General features: G+C 43.5%; 1 protein-coding gene across 1 annotated transcript in view; it reads right to left on the bottom strand.

Moving 5' to 3' along the window:
- Positions 1-3,573: 3,573 nt before the first annotated feature.
- ATP23 (ATP23 metallopeptidase and ATP synthase assembly factor homolog) overlaps positions 3,574-26,200 on the bottom strand; it is a 48,876-nt gene continuing 26,249 nt past the window's right edge. The window contains 4 exon segments of the mRNA XM_029615883.1: positions 3,574-4,051; positions 4,054-4,077; positions 4,080-4,152; positions 4,154-4,177. Coding sequence (XP_029471743.1) covers positions 3,975-4,051; positions 4,054-4,077; positions 4,080-4,152; positions 4,154-4,177 — 198 coding nt within the window. The 3' untranslated portion in view covers positions 3,574-3,974.

Below are 26,200 nucleotides of genomic sequence, written 5' to 3'. Positions count from 1 at the left end.
ATTAATAAATTTTAATAAATGAAATGAAAATGAAAAATGCTGCAGCACACTGAGCTGACGATTTTAAAGTATTATCCACTATGATGCCTAGATCTTTTTCCTGGGTGGTAGCTCCTGGTAGGGAACCTAACATCGTGTAACTACAGCAACGGTTATTTTTCCCTCTATGCAACACCTTGCACTTGCCCACATTAAATTTCATCTGCCATTTGGATGCCCAATCTTCAAGTCTTGCAAGGTCCTCCTGCAATGTATCACAGTCTGCTTGTGATTTAACTACTCTGAATAATTTTGTATCATCTGCAAATTTGATAACCTCACTCGTCGTATTCCTTTCCAGATCATTTATATATATATTGAAAAGCACCGGTCCAACTACAAATCCCTGAAGCACTCCCTTGTTACCCTTTTCCACTGAGAAAATTGACCATTTAATCCTACTCTCTGTTTCCTTTTAACCAGCTTGTAATCCACGAAAGGACATCGCCTCCTATCCCATGACTTTTTAGTTTTCGTAGAAGCCTCTCATGAGGGACTTTGTCAAATGCCTTCTGAATATCCAAATACACTACATCTACCCGGTTCACTTTATCCACATGTTATTAACCCCTTCAAAAAATGAAGCAGATTTGTTAGGCAAGACTTCCCCTTGGGTAAATCATGTTGACTATGTTCCATTAAATCATGTCTTTCTATATGCTTTTATACATACCAACAATACATACATACAACAATAACAATACAACAATAAGTCCTTTAGAGGAGGTTTAAAGCTGGCTTTGTTACAGATCTCATTAACTGGAACAACAACAACAATCTGTAGTAATACATGAGATATGAAAATAATTTGTTTTCATTTGGTAATGACAAAATGATTATGTTCTTTTGCATCCTTAACTATACAAAAATAATCAGAAATGTCTCAGTCATGCTACATAACCAAGTAACGAGTATTTCTAGCTAAAGAAAAAACTTTAAAATTACATAGCTGTTGGCAGTTACATCTTCTAAATCAGTGGTTACCAAAACCTTGTTTCGCAGCATTCGTGGCACAGGGTTCATTTGTTGTGGCACCACCACAAGCTTTTCCATCATCACTTTTTCTTACCACCCTACCCCCACTGGCATATCACCTTCCCTCTCCCCCACTGTTTGGCACCATCACCCTTCTATTATTCTTCCACCCCCCGGCATAATCATCACCTTCTCCTCCCTTCACTCCTCTACCCCCCCCCCCAACATATAATCACTTCTCTTCCCTCAAAACTGGCATTATCTTCTTCAACTGTCCTCTCCCTCCAACCTTGGTTTCATCACTTTTCTGTTCTCTCTCTCCCTCCAATCCGCAATAACACCTTCCCTCTCCTTCACTCCCTGGCATAATCACCTTTTCTTCCCTTCCCTCTTTACCTGTCTACCCTCTGGCATCACCTTCCCTCTCCACCCATTCCCTGGAATCATCTTCCTCCCTCTTCCTCCATATTTCCCACTCCCCTAACATCACTTTCAAACTCTCACCACTTCTCCCCCCCTGCATTATCATCACCTTCCCACTCTCCTCCTCACCCTAGCAGTATCATTATCACCTTCCAACTCCCTCTATCTCTACCCCCATCCCCTGGCATCACCATCAACTTCCCTCTTCCTTCAACCTTCTCCATCTTCTGACATCATCTTCTCTCGCCCTCCAACTCCTGGGATCTTAACCTTCTCTTCCCTCTTCCTCCACCTCCAGCAATAACTTTCTTCAGTTTCCCTCCACCCCTAGCATCCCTTCCCTCTCCCTCACTTTTTGGCATCATCATCTTTCCTCTCCCTCCAAACCCCTGGCATCATCACCTTTCCCTCTCCCTCACTTATAGGCATCATCAATCACCTTTCTTTCTCCACCCCCTGGCATCATCCCTTCACGTACCCTATTTCTCCACCCCCTGGCATCAACCTTTCCTCTCCCTCCACATCTTCCCCCACCCCCTACATCATCACTTCCCTCTCCCACCAACTCTTCCCATCACTCCCAGCATTACCTTTCCTCCCCTTCCACCTCTTCTCCCTCACCTTCTGGCATCATTCTCACATTCCCTCTCCTTCCCACCCCTTGATATTATCACCTTCCCTCTCCCTATCCCCCCACTCCTTGGCATCATCAACTTCCCCCTTTCTCCACCCCTCTCCGAAATCTGCTGACAGCATAATCACCTTCCCTCTCCCTCACCCCGGTATCATCACTACTTTCCCCTCTCCCCCCCGCTCATAACATTCTCTTCCATTCCCTCTTCCTCCATGCCCTTGGCAAGCACCATCTCTTCTTTCCCTCTATGCCCCTGGCATCCCTTCCCTCTCCCTCACTTCTTGGCATCATCATCTTCCTTCTCCCTCCACCCCCTTGGCATCATATTCTCGGTCTCTCCATCCCCGGACTCATCACCTTCTCTTCCCATGTCTCTCAATCCTATATCAACCTTCCCTGCACCCAACCCACTGGCATCATCACCACCTTCCCTCTCCCTCCACCACCTTCATAATCACCACCTTCCATCTCCCTCCATCTCTTCTTCCCTCCTCCTTGTATCATCACCTTCTTCGCCAGCCCTCGGGCATTATCACCTTCTCTTCCCTCCACCTCCCCCTCCAACATCACCTTCCACTCTCCCTCTACTCTTCTCCCCCACACCCTTCCATCAGCATCATCACCCCACTCCCCCACCATCCTCACCATCCTCACCTTCCTTTCCCTTTACACCCCATCCACATTCAGTTGTCCCTTTCCATTTTCACTCCCCCATCCTGGAACAGCAGAAATCTATGAGCAGGCTCACCTAGTGCTACTTCTTCCTACTCTGCTGGCTGCCCTATGCAATCAGAACAGCAGCAGGTCAGCACATCTGTTAAGACTATAGAGCTCCATATAGTTTCTATTGCAGAGGAGAAGCAGCAGCAGATAGAAAGAAGTAGCAGTTGCAGATGAGAGTCATCTCCATTGCCCTCGGCTGGTTGGAGGAGATCCGTAGGCCAGAAGGGAAATAGAAAATGAAGACTGAGGCCGCAGCACACCTGCACTTCAGCCACAGCATACTAGTGGGCCATGGCATACCGGTTGGGGAAACACTGTTTAAACACAAGTAGTCAAGTGCCAAATGGATAAATCTCTGAGATAATCTCAAAAGCTGGGGATTTAGACTTCTAGTTGGTAAAATTTTCGTCAAAAAATAAAGACAGATAATTGATAAAAGTAAAGTATAATGCAAGAAAATGTTTGGTAATACTCCAGAAACACTATTATTGTTATCTGATCTTACAGTAGTATCTAGTATGTCATTCTACAGTTATAATCTGAGCCCACCTGGTAACCCTGAATTCCTTGACAGTTTTTAAACAGGGCCGAAAATATTTCCAATACTACAACTCAATATAAACCATCACCTTTATATCAGTTCTGATTAAAAATGTATTCGAACCTGTGTTTTCATAGGTGAAAAACCGTAATTACTGTCAAAAGCATCCCAACTTTCCATTTCTCAACATGGAAAATACTGAGAAACAATAACGCATTGCAGGACAACTGTTTGTGACTCTGGATGAAAACAGTATAAGACTTTTATTCCTCTGTACAATATTTATATCTAAAATGTTATAAATTCAGAAAGAGGCATTATTAAGCTGAAGGGATGTAGCACTGACGCTACTAAATCAATCTCTATTACAATTACACAATATTGTTCAAACTGTTTCATGGCTTCTGATAAACAATTTTTACTAAATGTTGAGCTGAACAATATATATGATGAAGTCTTATTATATGGAACTTTTCTTACTCATTCAATTCCATGCTTATTCATATTCAATGAAACCTGGCTCTCTTATAACTGACCATCTAAAATGTTAATTTGGTAGTTCTGATCATAGGTATATCCATCTTGTCCTGTCAACACATATTCAATGTTCTTTTAATCACAGAAAAGAAATAGTCTATTTTACAAATTTGCATAATACCGGTTCCGATTCTGAAAATCTCTAAATGCATATTTTGCATCTGTTTTACTATGTGGATCCTTCCAAATGGTTCATGATCATTAAACACGTGTCAAAAACCTCATCCACTGCCTTTTCAGCAATTTCTTTGCTGACTTTTCGAACAGCCAAAATTGAACGAAAGTGCTCTGTCTCGTACGCAGACCTGAAAAATAAAATACAATAAACAGTTTCTAGCACAGAGTAAAATGCTTACTGTAAAGTGTTTTCTATAGATACCGGATGAAGTAGCCATGATGTGGGTGACTTTATCCAGCAGCAGCGAACAGACCTCTCTCTCTAAGCTAGTACCAGCTTTTGCTCTATTGAGCATGTGCAGGAATTCTCACTCAGGCATTGCCTTGTGAGCTATCTCAGTCGATTTGATAGCTAATCTAGCTAAATAGTTGATGCTCCAGGGAGGCGGATGGGTACTTAGCATGGCTAATTCATCCCTATCTAAGAACACCAGTGTTTAGGGTATGCACATTGCTTTTTCTGTCGATAAGCAGGGCTGAATTAGTCACGAATGTACCGGGTGCCAAGGTGAGTGTTTGCAGCGGAATGATTTATCGAAAAAGCAACCCAGTCGCCTTTTTGGAGCTGTGGACTACTGAGTGAACAAGCTACTGTCATCCTTTGATAAATTGGCCAGGACAATAATAGGACATAAAGGTGTGTATTGTCAACCAAGTTGCAACTTTGAAGATGTCTTTAAGAGGTACAGCTTGCAGATAAGAAACTGATATAGCCATGGCTTTCACCTGATGAACCTTGAAAGAATCCATAATCTGGATGCCTGTTAGGGAATAGCAATATGCAATACAATCTGCTAGCCAACTGGACAAAGTTTGACCACTGCTATGCCTATTTGGTTAGGACTGAAATAGAAATAGCTCTGAAGCCTGATGATGTGGCAGAGCCCTTCTTTTGTAAAAGGTTAGTGCCCTCAGGAAGAATCTAGGGAATATGATGGCTGATTAATAGGGGAAAGCTTATACTATTTTCCATAGGAATTTTGAATGGATGGCAGAGAACTACCCTATTGTAGAAAAATGAAAGGTATAGGGTGAGGAGTAATGAGTAATTAACTAGAGCTTGAAGTTCACTGACAATTCTGGCTGATGTATGCTACTACTAAGTTAGGAATCTGAGGAGAAGCCAACTCCAGTGGTTTTTTTAAACGGTGGTTTCATGAATTGCGTAGGACTGCATTTAGATCCGTATGGAACAGGTAGTTTTTGCGACTGGAGGTTTTACCTACCATAAAACCTTTCATGAACCTTGGACATTAACAGATGTGTGGAGATAAGTTTACTTTCGATCTGTGTATGGTAAGTGGCTATAGTAGTGAGATTTCACTCACTGATGATGAAGTGCTGGTCTTACAGCAGACAGAGAATAGCAAGTAGTTAAGCAAGTCTTTGGTTTGCCTGAGAATGGACTTCAAGGAATTTGCTTGATGACCATGCAAAAACTCTTTTCATTTAAAACCAAAGGCTCTTCTAAGTTGATGGTTTTCTTGCAGATACTATGTTGTCCTCCATTTCCTGGGTTAACGACATTATGGTGAATACCAAGTGTTCAAAAGTCAAAGCCTTCAGGACTGTGAGAACGGTAGTTTGGATGAAACAGGTGTCCTCTTCTTGGGTTAATGGTTCTGATCCAAGATGGATTGGAGGGAGTATTGGACTAGCTGCACTAGTACGGTGAACCAAACTTGTATGGGCCACTCTGAAGCTATGAGGATCAGACAGGCCCTGTCTTTGAGTGCTGTTTGCATTTTTCTGGATATCAGTAGGATTGGTGTGTAAAGGCATACATGAGATCTTAATTCCAGTTAAGCAGAAAATCAACCTGAGCTATTCTGAGTTTGTTGGGAAGAATGAAGAAAACTACTAGTTTTCTCTTTTGTTTCTAATACAAAGAAGGCTATCACAGACTCTGACTCCAAAAAAACCAGACTTAAATAAAAATTAAACAGGATCTGGTGGCTACACTCTCTCATCCTTCAAGAAGAGTTTCATTAGAAAAATTTGCGATGGATGCCCCCCACAAGACTGTGGAGACCTCACACCAGCCCTTTCCAGATTCAAGGGACTTGGTCATTCCAAGAAGATTTGATTTGGAACTTTCTTAGAACTGAAAGTGATCAGATATGCTCTAATAACCTTTACTCGAATGCTCAAGGAAAGTCATCCTCATTTAGACTGACAACCAGGTCGCCCATTTCTATGTAAACAAAACAAGGTGCACAGGTATGGACTCTTTTTACCTAAAAGCGTTTAAAGATATGTGAATGAGCAAACCAAACATCATGCCATGCTGTAAGTGACCTACTTTCCAAGAATCTCCAATACATTTAGATGCCTTAGCATCTTGTGATGACACATGATCTCAGCAACAAACTGTTTCTGAAGATGATACACCAATATGATGGTACAAAAAATTCTGAATCATGTATAGGACAAAACAACTAGAATATCTCATTGCATGGAACATACTACAGACTAGAGAATTCTTGGAGCCTGCTGCTAACCTCAAAGCCCCTCTCCTGGTAAAGAAGAGTTCCACAGACAGTTCCCCTTCAAAACAAAGCCTTGGACCTTGAAGAGGGGGGGATATTGTATGTTTGCCAGTTCGTGGGACACACCAAGGGCTAGTGCACTACCCGGGCTCGTCTCTCCTAGCCAAGCCTCTCCTCAGACTGACTTTGGATTGACCACAGCCTGGACCTTGACCATTCTCGCCTGCCACCTGCCTCTGACCCTAGCCATGGACCGGATCTTCCCACTGCACCACTCTTCTCGAGACCACTTGTCTAAGTCCTGCTAGCCATCGGAATCCCAGGGCTATGACCTAAGTGAAAGGGACTGGAAAAGGTGAAGCCCTAGGCCAATCTTGCACCAATCCAGTCTTGCCACCTGTCAGGGAGGACCTCCAGGGTCTCCCCTGTAGGATGAGTCACTTCCCCACAGCAACAACTGTCCATATTACTAACAATGGGATAGGAGTTCATCTTTCAGTATGACAATGATTCAAAGCACACAGAGACAGCTACACTGGAGTGGCCAGGGAACTAAATAGCAAATGCCCTTGAATGGCCTAGTCAGAGCCCCAACCTCAATCCAATCAAAACTCTAAACATTACTTGAAGATACTCTCCATCAAAACTTCCCAAGGAAGTGGAGAGAGCTTCAACAGTTTTTGTAAAGAATGGTCTAATATCAAACAAATCTAGGTGTGCAAAGTGGTGGAGACCTATCCCAACATACTCACAGCTGTAATTGTTGCCAAAGGTTCTTCCACTAAGTACTGACTCATGGGGGTGGAGATTTATCCAATTATTAGAGCTCATTTAGCTTTTTTTTTTTTTTTTTTGAGCGATATGTATATGCTTTGTCCCCCAATAAAAAATTTTGTCCCAGAAAGGTTTTGCTGAGTGAAAAAATAATCTTCATTTAAATGCATACAAAGGCCAACAATATGTGTAAAATATTCAACTGTGTGAAGATTTTTGATTGCCACTGTACACTATATCCACTGCTAATCTCTTCATAGAGAAACCTTTGACATCATGCATTTCCACATTACTACTTCTTCCTCAATGTTTTCTTTTTTTCAGACTGGCGGTACAGTCTTTCAACTTTATCTCCAGTACACAGGAGAATTAAGAGGTCAATATCCAGTGCCACTTAACCGGCTAGGTTCTGACTTAATGGCTAAGTGGCATAATCTGAAAATTTAGCCACGCTGACTGACTGCCATATAGCATAACTGCTTCTCTGGCCAAATAGTTAATCAGGTAAGTGAGAGGCAGGAAGGGGCATTCTGAGGAGAAGCTACTTATCCGGGTAAGTGCCAATTTTCAGTTTTATCCAGCTTAGTCCGGTGGGAAGTCTAGGACGCTGTTTGGCTGCCCTATAGATAGTTGGATAAACTTATCCTGCTAACTATAAAATAGAGTATATTCCGCAATGTGGGCACTTTACTGAATAACTGGCTAACTTGCACAGCTGGATAGTGACTGAATACAGACATCTAGATTTATTAACATTTGTAGGAGTCTCTGGAATGGGTTGGGTTGTAAACAGAATAAATTAAATGATAAAGCAAGTTTGCTTACCTGCAAACATGATTCTCTGCAGGATAAGTTAGCCATTATGCATTGGTGATATCATCCGATGGTGCCGATACAGACTCAGCTCTAAAACTTTTATTGAGCATGTGTAGAGTTTCCATGCATGTATACTGCCTTGTAAGCCCCTTAGACCCCTTAGAAGGATGAGAGAGTGTAGCAAGGTAGACTCTCCAGGGTGGTGGACAGGCATAAAAAATAGCCAATTCATTCTGCTGCCCACGCAGAACCCTGTTTACAGGTAAGCAAATTTGCTTTCTCCGTCAACAAGCAAGAACAAATTAGCCATTATATGTGGGGAGTTCCAAGCTGAGGATTGCAATGCAGAGCACTTAACTGAAGACAACCCGGAACCACCAAGTGAAGTGTGACTACTGGATGAACAGGCTGCACAGAACTGTTTGCCCAAAGGTACCATCTTCTTGTGACATGCTCTTCTGACAGTATTTGGAACATGAGGTTGTGCACAAACAATCAAGTAACAGTTTTGCAAATGTCTTCAAGGGATGTGGCCCTGAGATGAGCCACTAAAGTTGCTATGGTTCTCACTTGATGAGCCCTGACAGTGTGTGTAAATCTGTAAGCCAGCCAATACATAATGTGTTATATGGTCCACTAGCCAATTAAAGTTCATTTACTAATTGTCCTTCCCAATGTGTTGGGATCAAAGGACATGAACAGCAGAATCACTTGATGGTGAAGTTGAGTCCTCTATGGTAATACGCCAGGGTTCTCTTACACTTCAAGGAATGAAGATCCATTCTCCTTTATGCATATGTGGACTTGAAACGAACATGGCTAGCACAATAGCTTCATTAATGTGGAACACAGATATCACTTTTGAAATGAACTTGGATTTTGGAGAACCATCCTATTGTAAAAAAGGAATATAAAACCAGAAATAGCTTACAGGTGAGAAACTTCAAGTTCACCAACTTGAAAGGTTCGAAAGGAGGTTTCATGCGCTAAGCCAGGAATATTCTAAGGTCCCAAGATACTGGATGTTTATTTACTGGAAGTCTGGAATGCCACAATCCTTTCATGAACTTAGATACCAAACAAGTGGAGAATGATTGAAGCCCCTTCCAACTGCTGGTGATATGCTGCAATGGTGCTGAGATGAACCTTGACTGAAGAGGTGCTAAGGCCTGAGGAAGAACAGATATTGAAGCACGTCCCTAAAGCCGCATAAGAAGGGATCCAAGATGGCTAGTCCCACACCAAATCGAGAACCTCTTTCACTTAATACTGTAGAAAGATCCATCTTTCTAGCTGAAATCCGCACATTCGCCACCTCCTTTGGAAGGTGCAAGGAAGAGACTTTGGCATGTTCAACATTTGTGCTGTGAGGACAAGGGATGTAAGATTGGGAAAGCAGAGCCTGCCATCTTCCCATGTGATGAGAAGTGGAGAAATCCCCAACAGAATCAGAGACAGACTTAACAGATGGATGGCATATAAAAATCACACTTCCAATAGCTAGGCTGCTGTAATGAGTATTATCCCTTAATTGTCCCAAAGGATTTTCTAGACAGTCCTGGTGATTACAGGACTAGGTGAGTACATATAGGCCTCCCTAGCGAGATGCAGGTGAATTTACACACTGCTGGATACTAATGTTGGGCTTAATTTCTTCCTTGGTCTCGGGGGGGGGGGGGGAGTTTGGGGGATGTAGTGCAGTGGCTGCTGGATGTATGAGTTGTGTGTGTGAGAAAGAAAGTGTTTTGTGGGGGACGGGAAAATGATTAGGCTCGGGAGTTGTATGACTGTCTTTGGGGTAGTAGGCCAGATTGACATTGAATGTGTAAAAGGAAAAAGGAAAAACAAAGGACTGGGGCTTGTGAAAGGCTATGTTTTATCTTAAGATTTACACTTTTTATGGTGATTGTCATTTTATATTGCGGCTTGACTCACTAGTAATTGTTTGTTTTTGTATACTGTTCAGCGTGCTGCTCTCTTTGCACGGCCTTGTACAACCCTTGACCAATAAAAATTATTCTGCCAAAATAAATAAATAAATAAAGCAATGTTTCAGTCTAGCAGAAAAGAGTTGGGAGCCTCTCTGTAGCTGTTCTGATTCATGAAGTAGAACATTTTAACTTTCCTGTTGACTTCTAAGGCAAACATCAATCACCAGTTTCCCCTAGTGACTGGACAATTCTTCTACAATTCTTTAATCCAAGGACCATTCATGCTGTTGTAACATTCTGCTAAGGTGGTCCGCCAACGTATTCTGGATTTCCGGAAGACTGGTCACCTGAAGCTGGGATTTGGCCATGACCAGATTCAGATGGCCTTTTGGCAGAAGGCATAAGAACCAGTACCTCCCCTGTTTATATAGAATATGGCCATTTGGTTGTCAAGTCTTCATTAAATGCTCTTTCCCCCCTGAGAGGAAATGAGAGAAAGATCTCAGAAGATAGTGAATAGCTTACAGGTTCAGGTTCAGGTCCAGATAACTCCAATGGTGACCAAAATCCTTAGGTTCACATAGCACCAGTGGACCTAAGGACACATTGGTGGAGGTGTCAGTAGATAGGATCACGTGATACGGTAAGACTCTTAATGAAAGACCTACCTTTAGAACTTTGGATTCATTCACCACTAAAGGAATACTCTTACCTCAGAGATTTGGTGAGACGGTGATTGATAGAGCTGATTCCATTGGCTTCTGAGACTTCAGTGAAGGCCTTGAAAGTGCAGAAGAGTCAAAAGATACCACATGCATCATAGCTGTAATGTGACAGAAGAGCCAGGATAGGCAGTGCTGATGCTTGGTCCCAATGCAGGAAGAGACCTTACAAGGACTTTCAACAATGCAGCTCTTTTGACGGGAAGAACCTGTTTTTCTTTAACAAAGAAGAATTGTCTGGAGGGAATTAATCTTGAGCCTCTCCTGAACCAGCAGCTCATTCAGTCTTCACAAATCCAGTGTCTTTTCAGTAGCCAATATTCCCACAATTTTTAGGACCCACTGATCCTTGGTGATCCAGAGCCATTTCTGGAAGGAAGGACTGAACCTCTTCCCCACTGGAAGAATTGGGTAGGTGTGCTTCATAGTCATAAAAAAACAAAACACTGATGCTTGGCTTAGGCTGTGTCTGCTGCTGAAATTAGGTTGATATCTTTTCCTCTGCTGACCTTGAGCTGGCAGTCGCTGATACTAGAGAGTGGGAAGAGATCAAGGACACTGAAAAGCGCAGAAAGGATGTCTCTGGGAGAAAGGGCCCTTGTTAGAGAAATACAGCAATTGGATAAGGGCCATTTGATCCCCCTTCACAGCTGATAATGATTAAAAGGCTGATTGATGCTCCTTAAAGACACAATTGCTTGAACTTTTTCAGGCAATTATTTATTATTTATTTATTTACGGGTTTTTTATATACCTGGGCACGTAAGTAACATCACCTCGGTTTACATTCAAACATTAATTCAGCATAGTGCTTTACAATATAACATTAAAACTGAAAGAATACAAATCCATGTAAAAACTTTGTATAATGAGAATAAATATCAGAATATGAGTGTCTGTGGGACTAAACTAGAACGCAAAGCAAAGGACTCAGTTCAAGAATAGTAGGCTTTTTTGTATAACCAGGTTTTTAAGTTTTGTTTAAATTTTTTGTAGCATATTCCTGGCGTAATTCTGATGGCATGGGTGTTCCATATTCTGGATCCAGCAATGATGAATGAACGTTCTTTTGTAGTGGACAGATTAGTCAGGTTGGGTGCAGGGATCTTCAGTTTAGCTAAATGCTGGAATCTGGTTGGGCGGATTGATGTTTTGAATTGTAGGTGATCAGTGAACCAGTTCATATATCTGTTGTGGATGGCTTTATGAATCAGCGTCAAGGATTATATATTTATTCTGGATGCCACGGGTAGCCAGTGTAATGATTGAAGTGCTGGAGTGATGTGCTCATGGCAGTCAGTTAGTTGTTTGTTGATGATTTTTTCCATAATTTTTGAGAGGAAGGGTAGGTTTGAGACTGGGCGATAGTTAGCTGGATCAGATGAATCAAGGTTTGGTTTTTTTTATCATAGGAGTTATAATAGCATGTTTGAGTACAGAAGGAACTATGCTGTTGGTGATTGATTTGTTGAGAATCTTTGCAATGGGTTTTTGCTATTGTTGAACGTATTAAGAGAAGAATCTTGGTGGGCATAATGTCTGTGGGGTGGAAAGCTGGTTTCATTTTCTTTAGAATTGGACTCAAACTTGCAATACCAGTAGTAATCTCAAGAATTATAAAGCTTAGATTTCGGATTTATTATGCATTGCAGATGTAAGCTTGGTTTGTGTGAGAATGGAGAATCGTCTGTATAGGTAGAGGAATTGTTGATGTGGTTGGAATTGAAAGTTAATGTTTGAATCGGTGTAAATATGAGACTGAATCGCATTAAAATAGATTGTATTTTGTTATAAAAGATAGGAGCTAGTTCTTCAACATTTAGAAATCACATCGTGGTTGTTTTGGTTAGTGTGAACTGGAAACAGTTACAAGGCTTTTGACAGATTGGGAAATAATGCTTGAGGGGTTGATTGATATTGATGAATTCTAGCAGCGTAGAACATCTTTTCTTGCTTGTTTATCAGTGGTTTTGGCGATATTTGTGAAGCAAGGATTTGAATTTTAATAAGTAGTAGAATTTTGGTTTCTGCGCCATTCTTTTTCTGCTTTATGGAGCTCCGTTTCATAGTTTTTAGTACAGGGGGTGTACCAAGGTTTTTTTTATTAACTTATCAGTAGTAATTACTTTAGACTGAATAGGACAGAATTCCTGCTATATTACTGGTAATGTTAACCAAGATGATGTAGCTGTTTCAGCATCTGTGAGATCTAAATTTTTAAGATCTTCTGACATCACTTTATTAATTTCATCTGTTTTGACCTTGTTTCGGAAGTTGATAGTTTTTTTGCTGTAGGCAGTAGTTGGTGAGTGTTTTAATTGTGTCCTGTACAGGTTGTACCCTGTACAGGACATAGCTGTGAAATGAGCATGCAGACCCTCTAGAACAGGAGTGGGCAAACTATGGCCACGCAGGCCAATCAGGCCCTCACTGCTTTTTATCCAGCTCAGTACATGTTTTTAAAATTAAACATTAGATGTGGCCTACGATGTTTGCCGAGTGCAGACGTTCCGTCTGCAAAGGCTCATGAGGTTCCCTTTGAATGATGTGCGGAAATTACACAATGCCAGTCCTGGCCTTGTGCTGGTGTCCATCGGCCACCCAAAGGGGGGAGGAGAGAGTAAGCACGCGGCCAAACACTTTCCTCTCCATGAGGGCGGGTAGGCAGGTGATTGTCTGCACTGTGTGGCATCCTGAATAAAAAAGTTTACCCCTTTCTAACAAGCCATGTCTGCTAAAGAGCCAGATCCTCCATGACCATGGGTCCCGGAGTTAAGAGACCCTGCACCTTCGGGAGGCGCATGGGCCAGCCCACCTATAGCGAGCAGATCAGCATACCCAAGGCCTGTGTGATCCATCTGGCACACCAGTATGACTCTATTGTGCTCCAGCTCTATCCGCCATATTAGTCCTGCCTATGAGCACCCACATTGGGAAGATGTACAGGAGCTCTTCCTCCAGCCTGGAATGCACCAAAGCGTCCATCCCCATTGAACCCTGCTCTCTTTGTCAGCTGAAGAAACAATACACCTTTGCGTTCCGCTGATTCGTCATCAAATCCACCCAGGATGATCGCACTTGTGAAAAATCCCACGAAAGGCATCCAAGCTTGCTTTCTTCCCCGGGATCTAGCAGATTTTGGCTATAGGAAGTCTCCTACACCTTTTCCTGGCAGTCGATGTGAGCTGCCAAATAATAGCCCGAGATTATTTCTCTGCCCACGGGAAATGAACGGCATCTCCACCAAGATCTTGTGGCTTCTGTTTTCCCCCTGCTTATTCACAGATGCCACTGCAGTGGCGTTGTCTGAGAAGACCCTAAACAGCCCTCTCCCAAAGCAGTGAAAGGAAATGGAGAAAAGCCAGGTGAAGTGCCATGATTTCCAGCCAGTTGATGGACAACGTGGCCCCCTCCGAAGACAAAATTCCCTGGGCCACCTGATTCTGACAAAGAGCCACCCAACCCAAGAGGGTCGTGTCTGTGGTGACCAAGACACAAGTCGGAGTGTCAAGGCTGACTAGATTCAAAAAATGGGAGGGATCCAACTGCCAGAGAAGTGATTGGTGCACCGTCTGGCTCAGAGGGAGTCAAACTCTGTAGTCCTGTGACAGCAGAGACCACCGAGTTAGGAGTGTCTGGAGAGGACACATGAGAGCCCTGTCCCATGGTACCAAATTCAGAGGTGCTACGATCAGCCTGAGCACCTGCAAATAATCCCATGTGGAGGGAGATCAGCAATTCCAGGAAACCCTGGACCTGACTGATTATTTTGTGCACCCTCTCATCCATGAAGAACACTTTTCCCACTTGTGTGTCGAACTGTGCCCTCCAAGGGTTCCAGAGACTGGGTTGTAGGGTAGTTTTAGCAAAATTGACTACCCAGCCCAAGTCTTCTAAAAACCAAACCACTCGATGAGTCACACGCTCTGCCTCCTTATGAGATGGCACTCTAATAATTGAGATACAGGTGGATTGTAATTCCCTCGTGCTGAAGAGCTGCCACTACCACAACCATTACTTTGGTAAAAACCTGTGGCGCAGTCGGAAGACATAAAGATAACGCTTGGAACTGTAAAAAAGTTCTCACAGTACACAAAAAAGTAGATACCTTTGATCCCTGTCCCAAATTGGTATATACAGGTAGGCTTCTGACAGGTCCAGCAAGCATAGGAACTCTCACTGTCGAATCGCAGTAAGAAAAGACTGCAGAGGTTCCATACAAAAACGTCAGACCCGCAGATAGTGGTTCATGCCCTTGAGATCCAGGATGACATGGAAGGATCCATACTTTTTGTGCACCTCAAAATAAATGGAGGAACGTCCTTGATCCCACTCTGATGGGGGCACAGGGCCACTGCCCACAAGAGCTACAGTTTCAGCGGGTTCTTGAGGACCGCTTGCTGCTTGGCTGGAGCAGAACATAGCAAGATCATGAAGTCATCTTGAACAAATTATCTCCACACCCATTGATTGGTCATTATATAGGTCCACTCCCTGTAGAACTCCAGTAGAGAGCCTCCTACAGGTGTTAAGAGCGAGTGAACCCTTGGAACCTCAAAAGGAGGCTCTACCAGTTCCTGAGGAAGAACCGGCTTCGCCTCTTTGTCTTCTGCCTCCATGAAAGGACGGACCTCGGCAATGTAGCGGAGGCAGTACCAAAATATTGTCTACTTGGCCAATACCACCATGAAAGCCAAAATTGTATGCAACCTCTGCCAGTCCTATAGAAGGAGAGGCCCTTATCTTCCAGCAAGCACTAGGGCTTAGGATTACCAAGATTCTTAATTAACTGGTCCAGATCCTCCCTGAAGAGAAGCCGGTCCTTAAAGGACAACTTCCTGAGGAGAGTCAGACTTAAGAATCAGCTGCCCAACTGCTTAACCACAAGAGCAGACTCACCTTGCCAGACAGGGCCATCAACCGGGTGGAGCTCCGTAAAAAATTATACAATCATCTGCCAAGAAGGTTGCAGCAGACTCCATTCTGGCCTCCTCCTTGCTCTCTGGAATCTGTTGCGAAGGAGATCCTGCATCACCAGGGCAAAGCAGACAGAAATCTGCACTGCTGTCACTGAAGAAATGAATATCCGATTTGCAAACCCCCCCCCGGTCCAGGGATCACTCATGGGGTCTGAAAACACGACTCGGTCTATCCACTTCCACGTTCTCCATCCCAGCCAGATGCATGGTCCTGAGCACCATCCTGTGGGACAGGGCCCATGACCAGATCTGAACTGCTTCCTGCCACAGGAGGTACGATCCCATTCGTCTCTGCTTGTTAACATACCACATCACCCCCTGGTTGTCAGTTTGGATCAGGACAACTCTGTTGACAGCTGATTTCTGAAAGATCATAGCACGTACCTGATTGCCCAGAACTCCAGGAAATTGTTTTGGCAACAGCTTTCCTGGCCAGACCAGAGACCCTAGGTGCTGTGCCCATCTACATGACCTCCCCAGCCCAGGGTGGACGCATCCATGGTTAGGACAATTTGGGTGGGAGGTCTTCGAAAAGAGATCCCCTGTTCCAGATTTGAAAGTATCTGTCACCAGGACAAATGGTCCCAGAGGGGTGAAGTGACTGAAACAATCCTGGAGGTTCTGCATGGCCTGGTGCCACTGTGACCTCAGGGTCCATTGGGATCTGTGCATGTGTAATCGTATCAAGTGAGTGACATGGTCGGTTGCGGCCATATGGCCCAACAGCCTCAATATGTGCCAGCCTGACACCTGCTGGCTCTGTCAAAGTGATAAGGCAGGAAAGCCTTGGCCTGAGCCATGTCTAGCAGGGGTCCTATGAAGTCCAATTGAGGTGACGGACTGAGATGGACCGCCGGGTAGTTGATGATGAACGCTAGTGACTCCAACACCCGGATGGTCAAGTGCATGGACCTGACGGCCCCTGCCTGAGATGTGCTGTTGACCAACCAATTGTCTAGATAAAGGAAAACATGCAACCCCGGTTTCTGGAAGTCCACCATCACAGGCAGGCATTTTGTAAAGACTCGTGGGGCAGATGGTAGCCTGAATGGCATCACCTGGTACTGGAAGTGTGTTTTCCCATCACAAATTGGAGATAATTCCGGTGAATGGAGAAGATCTTGATGTGAGTGTAAGCATCCTTTAGATCAAGGGAGGGGGGGGTGGGGGGGGGGGGGGAAATCAAGGTGCCCAGGGAAACTATCTTGAACTGTACTTTTTTGACAAATTTCTTCAAGGCCCTTAGGTCTAGGATGGGACAGAGTCCTCCTGTTTTCTTTGGAATCAGGAAGTATCTGGAATAAAATATCTGCTCTCTTTGCTTCAGTAGAACAGGCTCGACTGTTCTGGCCGTTAAGAGGGAAGAGATCTCCGTTAGAAGTACCTCCTGATGCACTACCATCCCCCAAAATGAGAGGGCAATTTGGCGAGACACCAAATAGGTTCAATTGGTATCCTTGGTGGGCGATGGAAAAAACCCACTGGTCCTAGATTATACTGGGCGACTGGTTTGTGAAGAACTGCAGCCTGCCCACAACCAGCAAGTCCAATATTTCTGGTACGGGAGACTGGCCTAGACTCCCTATGATCCAGTCAAAACTCCGTCCCCGGAGTTGACTGAGGTGCCGTCTGGGGCTTGGGGGTGACGTATAGTACTTCCTCTGGCGAAAGAAAGACATCTTCTACCACAAACTTGCAGACCTCCTAGACGAGGAGGACAAGACTGGAGTGCTGGTGGAGAGTTGGAGGATTTCATGATTGTCCCGGAACTGGGCCACTGCATCCCTCACCCCTCTCTCCGAAGAGATTCTTCCCATTACATAGCACATCAGTGAGACGTTCCTGTACCACCGGACAGAGATCAGAGGCCTGCAACCATGACATTCTGCGGGCGTCGATTTCTGCTGCAGAGACCCTCCATGCCATCTCTAGAACACTGTAGGTCGCTAGGTCCTCATGTTTTCTGCACTTCAGGCCCTTATGCACCAGCAACATGAGGGTGTCCTGCTGCTGCTGCTGAGACAGCTGCTTGGCTACCTCCTGCACCTGCTTCCAGATTTCCCACGAGTACTGGTTTATATAGAGCTGACAGGATGCTATGTGGGCAATGAGCATGGCTCCCTGAAACACCTTTCTCCTAAGAGCATCCATCACTCTGTGGTACTTCCTCGAGGGTGCCGAGGAATGCGTCCGAGAACGCTTGGCTCTCATTGAGAGCAGATTCAAACACCACCGACTGGTAAGGCAGCTGTCGCTAATTGAATTCAGAAGTCTTCTGGATGAGGTAAAACTTATCAGCCTTATATACGGAAGGCACTGTGAGGGGCTATTCCCATATCCTCAGCAGCAACTCCTTAAAGATATCGTGTACCGAGACCGCCACAATCTCTTTAGGAGGCTCCAAGAACTGGAGGATCTCAAGTATTTTGTGCCTGGCATCCTCCTCCATCAGTAACTGAAATGGGATGGCGTCTGCCATCACCCTCACAAACCCTGAGAAGGTTAGGTCCTCAGGTAGACTTCTTTCACTCTTCGGGAGGAGAAGGGTCTGTTGGGAGATCCTCAGAGCCCTCAGAGTAAGACTCTGTGGTGTCATCCCCCCAAGGGTCATAGGGACCCTCATCCTCACTGTAAGTAATAGGGGATGGGGGCCTAGGCGTTCGGCCTTCATCCAGAGGTGCAGGCACCGGTAGAGCTGGACGGGGACTACAGGCCTTGGCGACTCCACCAGCCTGGGCAGAGCTTCTTCCTCCGGGGAACCGGTAATGACCACCGTATCGATAGGGGGAAGCTCTGGTGCCCCGAAGGGCATCAATGCCGGCCCAGGAAACAAAACCTGCTGGGTCGGTAATGCACCAATGAGTGCATTGAGCTTCTCCAGTAGTGGTTCCACTACCAGTTGGACTCACTGCTCAAGCTCCTCCTCGAACACTGCTGAAGCTAACATAGACTGGAAGGGAGGGGAGTGGCTGCAAGGCGGATCGATGACTGCATCAGGAATGGTGGAGATCGCCACGGATCCCCAGCACCTATGGAGGACTTGCACTCCTCATTGTGGGGTTGCTTCGGGGGCATCATAGCATGCACCAGTGCAACCCCATGCTTAGCACTGTGCATCGATGGGGACTAGTGCTGATGCTTCTTCAGCTTCCTTCGATGCTCGGCACGGTCCTTTCCTGGTGCTGAGGCAGAGGAGGATCCTGATGTCCTCGGCCTAGAGGAGCTCGATGGTGGTCGGTCTTTGGCTCCCCTATCAGCTGATGGCACAGATGGACCAGATGGTCCTGCTGATGTCGATGGCAAGGTGTCCATTGGTGCAGCTCTGAGGTCCTTCGATGCCGATGCCACCAATGTCGATGGTTCAGTCTTCCTCGACCCAAAGAGTTGTTCCATCTTGTCTAGCTAAAGACAATGTCCCTTTGGGGTTATCTGTGCATGTTGGCAGCAATCCCGGATGCTATGCGATGCTCCTGGGCAAAGGACACGTCTCATGGGGGTCCGTAATGGACATGGTCCTTGGACATCGAGGGCGTACCGGAAACCAGTCGTGGCCATAAAGGGTTAAAATAAAAGGGACGCAAAATCAAAATCGATGGCAATGGGTATCAGTGGCCGGTGGGCACCGAAGCACTGCTGCCACAGGGGAATTTACCGTAAAACGAAAATTACCGATAAAGGATGAAAACCCTGACTAGGAACGCTATCCGGGATGGGCCTAGAGGGACACAGCGTTGAATGTCGAAAAAAAACGCAAAAAGAAGCAATAAGAAAACATTTTCCAAAACTAGTCGAAAAGAGCTCACCAACCATGATGCTGCAGCTCCATGGAAAAAGAGAGACTAAAGAGGGATCCCACCTGGACGCATGGTATAGGGCATGCTGGGCATGCTCAGTGTGCCAAGTCACATTTCTAGAAACTCTGACATAATTTTTCCTTGCCGGGGCTCCATCTGATGATGTCACCCATGTGTGAGGACTACCATTCTGCTTGTCCTTGGAGAACCATTGAATATGCAGGAGAAGAAACTGAAGGAGCCCAAAGGTATTCGTTCTTGGGTTTAGAAGAGTATCAGATGGAACCCCCGTAGAGTTGTCCTCATGTCTTGATCACAGAGGAACACTTAGCAATGACCTCGATAATGAAAGCAAATGAGATGGAGATATCCGCTGGTCATGAGGGGAAACATTCAGAAGGAACTCAGAGTGGACAGAGTTCACTTTTCACCCTTGATCTGTGAAAAGACTCCCCTGCAGGAGGAGAATCCACTAACTTATGGTGAGGATTTCCTCCTGATGCTGGAATCTCTTGTGATCCGAGGGTCGGGATAGGGGGAAGCCTTCTCTGACTTGTAAGAAATAGAAAAACATCGAATCCAGCCTCGACTGACGCTTCTTCTGGCGCCGAAAGTCTAAAGATCCCTTACTCCCAGAGAAAGAGCAGCTCTGCTGCCTGCTCTTGTGCTGAGGCTTCAGGGTCTTACACAAAGCTCTTATCTTCCAGACATGGTACTGCTGAACCCTCAGATACATCCGACCATAACTGGGACAGGTAGGAGCATCAAGATCTGGACTTGGGCAGTGACAGCAGACAGAATAGGTGTCTGATGGACATGCGAAGCCCACATCTTCAGTTCTTAAACTTGCGAACTGCAGGTTTTTTGGCCTTGGGTGTCTCCATTTTCTTTTTTTCTTAAAAATTTACCTTTTTTCCTTCTCTTTGGTAGAACTGAAAAGTTTTGTTGAGGGCCTGCCAAGGCAGTGAGAGAAAAAGATCTGCAAAATAGAGACAAATAATTTTTCAATATAGACTGGTAAATATGCTTGTGTGCTGGCTTGGATAAAAAGACTGAGGGGCTCACAAGGCAGCAACTGCATATGCGAACTCCTGCATATATTCAGCAATACTTTTTACTGAATGCTTGAGAGCCGAGTCCGTGTTGGATTACAACACCCACACGTTATGGTTGACTCATTTCTGCTTGTTGATAGAGCAAATGAATTCAAGTGAATATAACACATATACTTTATATGCTAAAGGAAGAAATGTCATTTTACATCAGATCTCAGAATTGTTTTTTAAACTTTGCAAGGAACTAGCTCCGTAGTCATAGATAAACAAATGAAATCATTGGTCCAAATATAAATAGCTAACTTTTGTGATTCATTCACATTTTAAAAAGTCAAAAGACCATCTCATGACAAAAAAACAATAAAAGCAAATTAGTAAACCATCCCCAACATAAAACATGTTCTATTTTGTATGTGAAAGAAATTTAGCATACTTGGGCAACTCAAAAGGAATCTTAGTGGCAGGGCAAGGAAAAGAGAAAACTAGAGATTAAAAAGAAACTCTGGCAATATAGTAAGCAGGTAGAAATGGGCAAATGAGTGAACTAAATGATCCTTATCTGTCAATACCCTCTCAAGAGGGAAAACGGTACTTAACACTTCAAATGTTCTAATGCTATCATATAAAATTCAAAAAACTGCATTAGAGGACACCAGTGCAGAGCAATTTGTCTTGCTAACATACTGATCCATTATAATTCAAACAAGAAAGCAAGGGATATTTAGCAAAAACCAGCCACATTTATTTTCCTTCCTCCCAGAATTTTCTACATGCACTGCTTGCTTTAATGCTGATCAATGTGAACAGCATCAGCCAAAGTATCCAAGTGTATTAGCCTGACGAGATTGCAAGTCACTTAATCACAAACTGATTGGGGAGAACGAGAATCGCACCTTAATTATACCTTTTAGGATTACATATTTATCTACCTCAAATAGTCCTGAGCTCATAGTGGAACCTTACCAACATTTTGCATATTGAGAAATTACTACTTACCTGATAATTTCCTTTTCTTTAGGATAGAGAGTTGAATCCAGAACCAGTGAGTTATACACGTCTACCAGCAGAAGGAGATGGAGCAAAGCTGCCATCACAGTATATAGATATATCCCTGCAGTGACATTAGCCTTCCAGTATTTTCTGTAAAAGCCAACTGTGGATAGACTAACAAAAACTTGATTAAAAGATAACCATTCCAGGCAACAGGAAATACTGAGCTCAGACAAAGAATTAACTTAGAAGATGTGGTAGACCTGATTGACAAACTGAAGAGTAGTAAATCACCTGGACCGGATGGTATACACCCCAGAGTTCAGAAGGAACTAAAAAATGAAATTTCAGACCTATTAGTAAAAATTTGTAACCTATCATTAAAATCATCCATTGTACCTGAAGACTGGAGGATAGCTAACGTAACCCCAATATTTAAAAAGGGCTCCAGGGGCGATCCGAGAAACTACAGACCAGTTAGCCTGACTTCAGTGCCAGGAAAAATAGTGGAAAGTGTTCTAAACATCAAAATCACAGAATATATAGAAAGACATGGTTTAATAGAACAAAGTCAGCATAGCTTTACCCAAGGCAAGTCTTGCCTCACAAATATGCTTCACTTTTTTTAAAGGAGTTAATAAACATGTGGATAAAGGTGAACCGGTAGATGTAGTATACTTGGATTTTCAGAAGGCGTTTGACAAAGTTCCTCATGAGAGGCTTCTAGGAAAAGTAAAAAGTCATGGGATAGGAGGTGATGTCCTTTCGTGGATTACAAACTGGCTAAAAGACAGGAAACAGAGAGTAGGATTAAATGGACAATTTTCTCAGTGGAAGGGAGTGGGCAGTGGAGTGCTTCAGGGATCTGTATTGGGACCCTTACTTTTCAATATATTTATAAATGATCTGGAAAGAAATAAGACGAGTGAGGTAATCAAATTTGCAGACGATACAAAATTGTTCAGAATAGTTAAATCACAAGCCGTGATAAATTGCAGGAAGACCTTGTGAGACTGGAAAATTGGGCATCAAAATGGCAGATGAAATTTAATGTGGATAAGTGCAAGATGATGCATATAGGGAAAAATAACCCATGCTATAGTTACACAATGTTAGGTTCCATATTAGGTGCTACTACCCAAGAAAGATCTAGGCATCATAGTGGATAACACATTGAAATCATCGGTTCAGTGTGCTGCAGAAGTCAAAAAAGCAAACAGAATGTTGGGAATTATTAGAAAGAGAATGGTGAATAAAACGGAAAATGTCATAATGCCTCTGTATCGCTCCATGGTGACACTGCACCTTGAATACTCTGAACAATTCTGGTCGCCGCATCTCAAAAAAGATAAAATTGCGATGGAGAAGGTACAGAGAAGGGCTACCAAAATAAGGGAATGGAACAGCTCCCCTATGAGGAAAGACTAAAGGACTTTTCAGCTTGGAGAAGAGAGACAGCTGAGGGGGGATATGATAGAGGTGTTTAAAATCATGACAGAATGGGTAGATGTGAATCAGTTATTTATGCTTTTGGATAATATAAAGACTAGAGGGCACTCCATGAAGTTAGCATGTGGCACATTTAAAACTAATCGGAGAAAGTTCTTTTTCACTCAACGCACAATTAAACTCTGGAATTTGTTGCCAGAGGATGTGGTTAGTGCAGTTAGTATAGCTGTGTTTAAAAAAGGATTGGATAAGTTCTTGGAGGAGAAGTCCATTACCTGCTATTAATTAAGTTGACTTAGAAATTAGCCACTGCTAATACTAGCAACGGTAACATGGAATAGACTTAGTTTTGGGGTTCTTGCCAGGTTCTTATGGCCTGGATTGGCCACTGTTGGAAACGGGATGCTGGGCTTGATGGACCCTTGGTATGACCCAGTATGGCATGTTCTTAATACTAGTCTAGAGACTGGATTAACAATTACCAGTAACCCCTGGACACATAGCCCTGTAGGAGGACCATAGCACAATTATTCGGCAGCCAAGGGTGAGAAGCTGGATTCATCTGTCTATTCTAAAGAAAAGGAAATTATCAGGAAAGTAGTAATTTCTCATTTCTTAGTGTCTAGACAGATGAATCCAGAACCAGTGGGATGTACCCAAGCGACTCCCGAACAGGGCGGGAGGCTGCCTGCGGTCCAGTCAAAACCACACATGCAAAGGCTGCATCCTCCCGGGCCTGCACATCCAAACAATAATATCTGGAAAAAGTGTGTAAGGAGGACCACATCACAGCTCGGCAAATGTCAAACGGGAGACAACAATCTAACCTCCTCTCAGACACTGCCTGAGCCCTAAAGGAATGAGCCCTGACCTGACTAGGCAACAGCAACTCAGCATCCACATATGCAGCCATGACTATCTCCTTAATCCAGCGAGCTATTATAGCCCGCGAAGCCGGCTCACCCTGTTTACTTCCCCCGTGGAGAACAAAACAGGCGATCAGTCTTCCTGAGAGGTTTAGAAACCTCCAGATACCTCAAGATATGCCTCTTGACATCCAAGGGCCATAAAAGGCGATACTCCTCTGCATCTCCTTCCCTGTCCAGAGATGGCAGAGAAATGGACTAAGTCAAGTGAAAATCTGAAACCATGTTTGGTAAAAAAGGAAGGAACAGTACCATGGAGTCACTTGAAGGAATGCCTCCCAGCAAGACAAGGCTTGCATTAAGGATATCTATGTGCTGAACAAATTGCCACAAGAAAAACAAACATTTTCAAGGTCAGTAACTGCAAGGAGAGGTTACACATTGGACAAAGCGTAGGATTCACTAGAAAATCCAGAACCATATGGTGTCCACTAAGGAATTGGAATCGCAAGGGAGAATGAAGATATTTTACTCCTTTCAAGAAACGGGTCACATCTGAATGAGCCGAAAAGGGTCCACCATTCACCTGACCCCTGTACTTTTAAGAAATTAAGGGTTAACCCTTTACTCAATCCATCCTGCAAAAATTTCAAAATGAGGACTTTGACCAAACAAAGAACAACCCCTCAATCTTCACACCAAGCCTCAACACTTGCCAAATCCGCACATAGGCTAAGGAAGTGGAAAATTTCTCACACAGCAAAATGGCGATCACTGCTTTAGAATACCCACTCTTCAGTAAGCGATCCCTCTCAAGGGCCATACTGAATCAGATCTTCTTGAAGAACAGGCCCCTGCCACAGCAGATTTCCGTGCGCCAGAAGCGCGAGTCCACCAAGAGCCTTCACAGATCCGCATACCATGGTTTCCTGGGCCAATCTGGGGCCACAATCTGCAGAATACTGGTGGGCTAATGCCACTGCAGGGGTATATATGCTGTGATGTCAGCTTTGCTTTGTCTCCATCTGCTGGTAGAGGTGCACAACCCACTAGTTCTGGATTCATCTGTCCAGACGCAAAGAAAATAGTTGATTTCGCTCACATGAGTTATTTAAGGTGCTATAACCTCCTTTCACAATAAATTGCTTACATTCAGTGCATATATAAGGTTTAACTCTTATTGTTCAAGACCTCTTTTCTAAGGCTCTAATGTTAGGGTGCTTTGAAAAGGTTTTTCCTATAAAGCTATTAATACTGTACTGTGAATTTACACTGATTAGACTAGCAGAATCATTGAAGGTTGCAGATATGACAAAATATGCTGAAATGCAAAAAGTATGTTGAGTTTAGTCTTAAGTTTCATTCCTGTTTTCAGGGCTCAATTTATAAGAAATCACATGATTTACAAGAATCCCATCTGATTAATATATATGAGATAAAAATATAATACCATATTGTGTTGTCACCCAATTTGGAAAATGTTATGAAAACAAAAACTAGCTCATTGGTCTGTAAATTGGATTTAACCTATTGTGTAAACAATGTGCCTCAAGACTGCTTCTAAATTACCTTGCTGGTAATTTTGCATTCTCCTGGATTATTCCAATATTTTATCTAAAATAAAAGATCTTTCTTAAGCTGCAGGTATGATTTGGTTATTTTGATTAAACTACAACACTATGGAGCTACTCCCTAACAAAGGAAAAAAAAAGAAAATTATGTAAAATTATACAAAACTATGTTCTTTGTTTTAGCCTGTACTTGGATGTATATGTGTTCTTCCACTTACTTGAATTCATATTTTAATGTTTTTTGAAGGATGGCTCCTCAACAAAAACAGATATCTACAGTTTATTTTTGCCTTAGCATACAGGAAACTGTAAAATGTGTGGTGAACGGTTAGTAAGTGACTTTTCTGTTTTGAAATAAGAGCTGAAACTTTCATTGGATTTATGTGGATCTCAGCAAAATTTTCTGGGAGAGGTGGAGCGATCAGATTTTTGCTGCAAATCTGAACAAAGAATGTTGATGAATTCAAACACTATGAAATCTACCTGCTTTGAATTTGACTTTGAACTGGCACATCTAGTAGTTGCCACTAACATAAAACTTGAATTTAGAGGTAAGAGAAAATGTAAGCCAGAAATTTGCCAGAAAAGCCAAGAGACAAAAGGGTTAAAAGAAGAATAACATAATAAACCATTTTACTTTTACCTTGCAATGTGGGCTTCTAGATGTGGATCAGATTATTTTGTGGCAAAGCAATTATTATTTACAATCAAGTAA

Source organism: Rhinatrema bivittatum, chromosome 9 (genome assembly GCF_901001135.1).
Source record: "Rhinatrema bivittatum chromosome 9, aRhiBiv1.1, whole genome shotgun sequence".
Classification (NCBI taxonomy): domain Eukaryota; kingdom Metazoa; phylum Chordata; class Amphibia; order Gymnophiona; family Rhinatrematidae; genus Rhinatrema; species Rhinatrema bivittatum.
Note: the sequence above shows the minus strand (reverse complement) of the source record. Positions and strands in the feature narration are given on the sequence as shown.